Raw genomic sequence first — 8886 nt, 5'->3', positions numbered from 1 at the left:
AGAAAAGGAGGGAAGGAAGGCAAGCTGTTCTCCTGAAACAACCTGGGATTCCAAGAGGGAAATCCTTGTCTGCCTCCACACTGATTGCAGCGTTCCTGGGCCAGAGTGAGTAATTGCTTTAGGGGATAAAGAGTGAGAAGAAGGATAGGAGTAAGGTAAGGCACCTGGGAGACCATGGGGCTGGCAGGACTAAGTCTAGAACTGGGGTCATTTTCTTGAATCAGGAATTGAGGTTGGGAGGGGGCATCGATGCTGGGGTAGAGGGTGGGTGAAGGCTGGAGGAGCACAAGGAACAGCAGGCATGAAGGGATAATGTGTCTCTAGGGGAAGGGGTGTGAAAGGTGGTACAAGGCCACCCATGTACGATGATATCGCTGTCTGGGGGAGGGAGGGGAGCAGGTGCAGGGCGTGGGGGAGGGGAACATTCATGGAAAAGGATGCTGGGAGTAGGGGTGTGTACTGTGTGTGAAAGATGGTAGAGGAAGCTCTGGCTGGCTGTGTGAGAGGCAACTGGAGGCAAAGATGTGAAAGGAGGTGAGTACCAGGAAGGGCAGGCAGCTTGGGGGTGGAGGCAAAGGGTCAATCAAACGGAAGGTGTTCTGGGAGGTAATGCTAAGGCTCTTCTGAGATGATGAGGGCAGTCCAGCCCTACTGGGTGAGTGTTATAGAATAGGTAGGTGTGTATTTGTGCTAATGGGGGCGGTGGATTGGAGGGAAAGACAGCTATAGAGGTAAAGGACTAGCTATACCACAGGATTCTCACTGTGATAGGTGGGTTTCGGTCACTAGAGGGAAGGGGAGATTCTCTTGCAACTCAATCAGTCAGTTAACAGCCATTTGGAGAAGGGGTCCAAGGTTGGAGGAGCCCAGAGCTAAGGGGTATGATGTCAGCATCAAGGAGGGACTTTTGAGATAGAGCCACAAAGTGAAGGGCATGGAAAGGGAAGGGAGGAGAAAGGAGACCATAAGAAGAAGGCCATAGGAATATGCCAGGCAGCAAATGTCTCCTTTTCTGAGCCCCTGCTAAGCATCTGCTCTTCAAATCTTGTTGGCAGATGATGCAGTGGGAACTTCTAACCACTCCCTGCTGAATAAAGGAAAAGAACCCTGGACTAGGTGCAAGTTCAGAGCTAGGCACAGAATTGGCTTAGAGGGAAGGCTTCAGATTCTCTCTTTGGTGATCCTTCAGTCTTCTCCTGCTCCTGGATCTCCTGGACTCATGGTCTACCCAAACCTTTCCAGTAACACACAGACAGAAGACACCTCAGGCGAGTGTTTATTCTGGTCGTATTCTCCCTAGCACAGGAAAAGTCTCCCTTGCTAAGGATCCTGCCACCGCCTGGTGGGACCCATGGAGACTCACTTCAATCTGGGTATCCTTCCCAGAAGGCTAATCCCTTGTCTCTCTTTGACTATTAAATATCTCCATGAGATGGGTTCTGCAGCCCTGAGTGCCAGGATCCAGAGGACTGGATTTGCTCCCTAAGAGATTTCAGTGGCTTTGAGTAAGTGCTGGGACCCAGGTAGGGGTGGGGGAGGTGCCAAATTGAGCCTTCAGCCCTCCCCTATCCCCCAGTGAGACACTTAACCAAGAATATCTTGTGATCTTTGATGACTTTCAATGGCCCAGAGTATCCTGGGCCATAGTTTCAAGGACTGCTGCCAGCTGGTCCCACTGTACATCTCCCTTGGTTTCTACGGCATTGATCATCTTCCTGAACCCCAGGAGCCTTGGCTGAGCCTCCCTGCATTCCCACCAGGTGCCACCAAAGGAATCCTGCTGGTGCTTCTCACCTGGGGAGCCCTTTCATGCTTCCCATGTTCCCAGGCTGGCCAGAGCCAATGACAATCCATGAACAGGAGCCCCACCTCCCCCAGCCCCTGGCCACAATGTAGCTGCCTTCTTGCCCCAGTGACTCTTCTCTGAGACCCAAGGTGATGGGCTCCTCTTGGCCATGCTGCTGCTGGCAGAGGACTGAAATGGGCCCCATTTGGTCCCAGCTGGTCCCAACCTGCTCTCTGAAGCCAGCCCTGCTGCTGGCCTCATTCCTCTTAACAGCAGGGCTGGCCCTGGCTGATGCTGTCGCCAGCTGCCCAGTCCTGTGTACCTGCCGCAGCCAAGTGGTCGACTGCAGCAGCCAGCGCCTTTTCTCTGTGCCTCCTGACCTCCCACTGGACACTCGAAACCTCAGCCTCGCCCACAATCGCATTGCCACTATCCCACCAGGCTACCTTACCTGCTACGGGGAGCTCTGGGTGCTGGACCTACGGAACAACTCCCTGGTAGAGCTGCCCCCTGGGCTCTTCCTCCACGCTAAGAGACTGGCCCACTTGGACTTGAGTCACAACAACTTCAGCCACATCCCTGCTGACATGTTCCTCGAGGCTCAAGGGCTGGTACGCATTGACCTGAGCCATAACCCATGGCTCAGAAAAGTCCACCCGCAGGCCTTCCAGGGTCTCTCCCAGCTCCGAGAACTTGACCTCAGCTATGGGGGACTGGCCTTCCTCAGCCTTGAGGCCCTGGAGGGTCTGCCTGGGCTAGTGACCCTGCAGATTGGTGGGAACCCCTGGGTATGTGGCTGTACCATGGAGCCCCTCCTGAAGTGGCTGAGAAATAAGATTCAGCGCTGTACAGCAGGTAGGAGATGGTCCACAGGGGGTGGGGGGAAGGGCCAGATGCCTTGGAGGAAGAGAGAAGGGGAGATCACATGATCACAGGACTTAATCTACAAGGGATCTTAGCCCCTTCTTTTAACAAAGCCAGAGAAGGAAAATTATTTGCCCACAGTTACATAGATGATCAAGAGCAAAGAAAGGATTTAAATGCAGAGCCTCTGATTTGAAACCCAATGCTCTTGAAGAGGGGCCAAGCCACAAGCGTTCTTAGCCTTGTGTGTGTGTGTGTGTGTGTGTGTGTGTGTGTGTGTGTGTGTGTGTGTTGTGGCTGTCTTTGACAGTCTGGGGAAGTCTATTAACCTCTTCTCAGACTAATGTGCTTAAGTGCATATAGGATTACATAGGACTGCAAAGGACACCAACTCTATTCAATAAATACAGCTATCAAAATGGTTTTGAAAAACAAGTTCAGAGATCATAGGCTAAGAATGCACTCACCTGATGTAAGCAGAGTCCTAGAATCATAGATTGAGAGCTAGAAAGGAATTTAGAAGTCATCTGGTCCAGCTCCCTCATTTTACCAAGAAGGAAACTGAGGACAGAGAGGACAGGTGATTTCCTCAAGGTCACACAGGTAAGTGGCAGAAGCAGGATTTCAACTCTGCCCCCTGACTTCTATCTAATCCAGCCTTTCCTTTGCCCATCTGTTGACTAAAGACAATGGAAAAGAAATAAGGACCAGACACAAGACCCTCTCCCAAGCTCCTGGGTTCAAATGCTGTAGAAATGTGAGTTTGACTATTCCTACTCTTCTTATTACGTAGGCTCCACTCCAAACAAAGAGAAGTTATTCTATTCTGGGTCATGATCATATTAGCTCGTTTTTCTAGAGTACATTTCTCACAACAACCCAGTGAGTTGGGTAGTGTATTAACATTGTCATTTTACAGAAGAGGAGGATGCTGGGATCCAGAAAAGGGAAGTAGCTTGCCAAGGGTCTTACATTTAGGGAGTGTTGGAGTTGGGATCAAACCCAGAGTCTCCAAATCCAACACCACTGTTATTCCCACCACCACCCCCCCTCCACTGCCTAACTAAGGCTTTGGGGGCACAGCTGGCAGCTAGGCAGATCAGTGGATAGAATGTTGGACTTAAGAGTCAGGAAGACCTAAGTTGGAATCCTTCCTCACACACTTAATATCTGCATGACCTGAGCAAGTCATGTAACCTCTCTTGTCTCAGTTTCCTCATCTGTACAATTGAATGTATAATATCATCTACCTTGCTGATTGTTGTAAAGATAAACTGAAATAACATATGTAAATTACTTATCCAGTCTTAAAGGACTATTCAAATGCTAGATGGTATTAGCATCAGAAGGATTTCAGGAGAGGGTTAAGGGACTTGGGCAGAATTTTATCGGATGTGAGTCTGGGATTTGGGAACCCAGAAAATTAAAAAGTGGCCACAAAGTCCAAGTCAATTTCCAGTTTCTCCAGGATTTGGAGGTTGAAAGGGTCTGGATAAAGCACCAAATTGAAGTACTAGCCAAACCAGATGGTTTCTACAGGTCCAGCTGTGAGTGCAGCTAGCAGTCACAACCAAACCTGAGACATTTCTGAAATAGCAGAATTCTGTGAGAAAGGCTCAGCCCAGCAAGACACTGCATTCCTCCAAATCCTGCCCAATGGCCAAAACAGCAGGATATGGCACATGAGCATGGATATGCCTTTCCTACAGTGTGGGCTAAGAAGCCCACTGGAAAAGGGCAGAGGAGTAGGGGAAATTCAAAGGGAACTCGGGGAGGGCTGAGGTGTGGGTGTGGATGGGCCCAGGACCAGAATAGTATGGGGGCCGTGGGTCACGACTACATCTCTTCCACTGAGCTGTGGGAAGGAACTCCCTCAGGGCTGAAAATAGCTGGAGAACCCACATGTGAGGTTCAGATGGTTGGGCCAAGCACTAATGGGGATGCATCATGGGACACAGAGAGAAGGGATGGATGGAGCCATTTCAAATACTGCACAACTCTAGGGGGATGTTTCTTTCCTTTATTTTGTTCTTAAATGCATGGGAAAAACCACAGAAAACAGGTGTTCAGGACTTTTTGGAGACAGTAATAAAGTCCCGTTTTCTTCGTCCCTTCACTTGATTTCTGCCCTTCCAGACCACTAGCACTTCCAAAGAGAAGGAGAGTGGGGAGGGAACAAGCTTTTATTAAGTGCCTACCATGTGCCAGGAGCTGTGCTAAGAGCTTTATAAACATTATCTCATAACATAGAATCATAGAGCTCAGAAAGTCCTTATAAATTCTCGATCTCTTTCTCATGGTAAAACCATAGATTTAGATATGGGAGGGGCCCTGGAGGCCATCTAGTAGGACCTCCTCAGCTCTGGGTGCTGTACTTACAGAACAACTCCCTGGTAGAGCTGGAGGAAACCGAGGGCCAGAGAAGTTAAGTGACTTGCCTAGAGTCACACAGCTAATATGTAACAAAGGTGGAATTTGAATCCAGGTCTTCTTGACTTAGCCAAATCCAACACTCTATCCACTATGGCACACTGCCTGATTAATTATACAGATGCAATTATACAATCATACGGACACAAAGCTAAAAGCCTAGAGAAGCCCCATTTGACTTAGGCAAGATCACAGTAAAGCAGTGGCAAAAATAAGATTAGAACCCAGGCTCCAGGCCTGCCTCCCTGTGTCTTTCTTTGTACCACACTCTCTTAGGCCACTAAACTTGGAACTCTACACTCCTCTTTCTTTCTGGCCTCCCATTTCTCCTTCTTGTCACATCCCCTGACCTTACTGTGATGATGTGGCTTTGCCAAAGACAGGTGACCCAATAATGGGTTTGATGAGGCTACTCCCCTTCTAAGAATAACGATACTAAACCACTTCCCAGAAGGACTGTGTGAATCAACTAGTGACTTGTTATATAAAGTTATTTTTTAATCTAAGATTATTGATATGAAGATGGGGCAGTGGCTTCAGTGGCCTGATATTGTGGGGCAGGATTCTTGGCCTGGGTGTCCCCATATAGGGAAAATAAGTTGACGTGATGAAGTTAGAGATTGTGCACCATGGCAGTTAGGTACCAAGCCACTGTGAAAATGACCTCAGAAGGTTAGGGTGGGTCCACTGTGAATCCAGATGCAACAACAGAAGGAATTACCCTTCGCATGGTGAGACCAAAGGCAACTCAAAATTTGTTCCTTAACAGTAGAAAATGCTTCCTGCCCTGACTAAAGATGGCAACATTTTGCCATGAGACAGCTAGCTGATATGTAACAAGCACAGGCCTTACCCTCAGGGAGTCCCTAATACAAGCTGAGCTGGAGCGGTAAGACTCCATCCTTGCGGGGCACTGCCCCCAGGGAGTAGGGGTTCTATTCTCTCCCTGCGATCAAAAGGCTTCTCTGATTTCTCTGTTGCAGATTCCCAGCTGGCTGAGTGCCGGGGCCCCCCAGAAGTGGAGGGTGCCCCACTGTTCTCCCTCACAGAGGAAAGCTTCAAAGCTTGTCACCTGACCTTGACCCTAGATGATTACCTATTCATCGCCTTTGTGGGCTTCGTGGTCTCCATCGCTTCTGTGGCCACCAATTTTCTCCTGGGGATCACTGCTAACTGCTGCCACCGTTGGAACAAGGCAAGCGAAGAGGAAGAGATCTGACTCAGTTTCCCTGGTCTCCCTTTATTTTGCTAAGTGCCGCTACCACCAACAATGCTAGGCCAGCAAGGATGAGAAAATCACAGGCCCCATTCCGTGCCAGCTCCATGGTTCCCCACTCTAGGCATTGCCAACCATTGTCACTGTTAAGATGAGATTAGTCATTAGGGGATGATGCCAGTACTCTACCAACCTTCATGCCAATCTTCCAGCTATTGGCTCTGCTGACTCCTGATGGCTAAAAGCTCAGAAACCTTCAATAATAACCCCTTCTTATACCAACCTCCTTCAGGTCCATTAGGTTTTCTCCTACTCAGCTACTGCCACCATGAGAGAAAACACTTTCCTGGCTTTTGCCAGTCTCCCTTCATTTCTTCATCAACTGTAGTAGCTTCAAAAATTAAGGTAATCACCCAGAATAATCACCATTCTCAAGGCCCCATTTGCTGTCCTGCATTCAATCCTCATCACTTCAGAATAGGGAGACCCAACCTGTAGGGGAGCTGGAGACATGCCATCCTGGGACCCTTGACCATGTGAACTGTACAGGGCAAAGAACTCTGTCAGTGGAGGACAGAACCATAACTAGGGTGGGGCAATCAGGATATTTCCCCAGGGTACTAAAATTCAGAGGGTGCAGCCAGCATTTATGCTTCAGTGGCATAAACACAACTGAACTTAGCACCTAGTTAACATGAATAATTAGTTAAAATATACTATTGATATACTATTGATATTACAATCTACCCTCCCTCACCAAAACTAAATTTGTCTTCAAAATTTAATTTGAGGACATATTTTGTGAGGTTTTGTCCAAGTTTGCCGCTGGCACAAAACTTGCTAGTTATGGCTCTGGTAAAGGGTGATGGAGATATAGAAACATGGAATAAAAATACCTAGTGGGGGGTGTGGGGGCAGAAGGGGGAGCCATCAATACTCTAGGTCACAAAGTTAGCTATTTTACTCTCGCTTGTTAAGTGGCCCATCTTTCTGAGGTGCCCACCAGGGTAATACCAGTTTTTCAGTATTATATAACTCCTGAGGCTAGTCCAACTTTCCATTAGTTTTGATTAGAGATTAACTTAATCCCTTTATTGGACAAGTGGAATCTAACAAGCAATTATTAAGAACCTGCTGATGCAAAGATCAAACAAAAGCACCTCCTGCCCTCAAGAGGTTTATATTCTACTGGAATGAGACCACATGTAGGCAGTTGAGTAGACACAGGCTAATTTGAGGAGCAGGAGAGGGAGTGCTAATTACTAAGGTCATCCAAAAAGGTTCCGAAAGAGGTGGTGTGAACCGAGCCTTGAAGGAAGCTAAGGATTCTGAGGGGCAAAGGTGAGTAGAGAGCAAAATTGACAGGGGAGGGATGGGAGAGATGGAGTCAGTCTGAGCAAAGGCATTGAGATGGGAAATTGAATATGGAACTAGAAAAGAGCAAGTTGGCTGTTTTTGTTTGGACAGTGACCATGGAGGGGAGGGTGGGGTAGTAAGGAGGGGAAAAACTGGAAAAGGAGGCTGGAGCCAGATGTCCAGAGGCTAGAAAGCATTAAATGTCAAGCCAAGGAGTAGGTGTCCTATCCTAGAGGCAATGGGACCCCTTAAAGGTTCTTGAGCAAAGGAGCGACATGGGCTAACCCAGGGTGAGTTAAACTTAGAGATCTGTTTTATGAAAAGCGGACCCAGAATAGCACATTCTGGAGAACCACTCACCAATCCTTGAGACAAGCACTTCCTAAGTACTTGAGAAATACAGTAGGCTAGGGACTGTTTATGCCACGGTGCTCTGCACACTGGAGGCTTTTAATAAATGTTTCCTGATCGATTTATCCTTTGGAGAGCTAGGTCACAAAGCCCTGAGACTAAAACAATGGGAACAGGTGAGCGCAAAGAATGGGCCATGTGGCCATAAGCACACTCAGGCATGGGCACCATTCCTGTGCAGAAAGCCAAGGATAATGCTCACCCCAACACTTCCATGCTTTATACTCACCAGTACCAATATTGTCACTTGGTGGATCACAAGCAGAGAAGAAATCTGTTGTAGCACAGGTACCAATATACTAAATATTCATTCATTCACTCAATGAGCATTTCAGGACTTGATAAGTGCCAGACACTGCTCCGGATGCTGGATATACAGAAACAAACAGTCCCTGCCTTCGAGGAGCTTGCCTTCTAGTGTAAGAAACACCAAGTATACATCATCCTCTTAAAATGCACACGAAGTTGATAGGAAATCATCTAGGGTAAAAGAAACTATCAACTGGAGGCATGGGGAAAGGCATCTGGAGGCAGGGCATATAGTTGTGTGCTTCAGGAAGATAACTTTAACAGCTGCCTAAACCATAGATTTGAGATGGGCAAGTCTCAAGGCATGGAGACCAATTAGGAAGCTATTACAATATTCTAGCTGAGAGGCAATGGAGGCCTGAGCTAAATGGGGGAAAGGAGCCAGATAGAAGAGATGTTACAGCTAAAATTATAACCCCCAATACAACTATGTACAACAATATTCTGATACAATTTGGCCAACTGAGAAGGCCCCCAATGGCAAAGCTGAGGTGAACCATTCTCTGCCACCTAA

General features: G+C 47.8%; 1 protein-coding gene across 1 annotated transcript; it reads left to right on the top strand.

The window, feature by feature from the left end:
* Positions 1-1938: 1938 nt before the first annotated feature.
* LRRC55 (leucine rich repeat containing 55) lies at positions 1939-6423 on the top strand. The gene is made up of 2 exons (XM_036765369.1): positions 1939-2641; positions 6064-6423. Exons 1-2 carry the CDS (start codon positions 1939-1941, stop codon positions 6297-6299), a joined length of 939 nt encoding a protein of 312 aa, XP_036621264.1. The 3' UTR covers positions 6300-6423.
* Positions 6424-8886: the final 2463 nt, after the last annotated feature.

Source organism: Trichosurus vulpecula, chromosome 6 (assembly GCF_011100635.1).
Source record: "Trichosurus vulpecula isolate mTriVul1 chromosome 6, mTriVul1.pri, whole genome shotgun sequence".
NCBI lineage: Eukaryota > Metazoa > Chordata > Mammalia > Diprotodontia > Phalangeridae > Trichosurus > Trichosurus vulpecula.
This window is presented reverse-complemented; position numbering and strand designations above follow the sequence as displayed.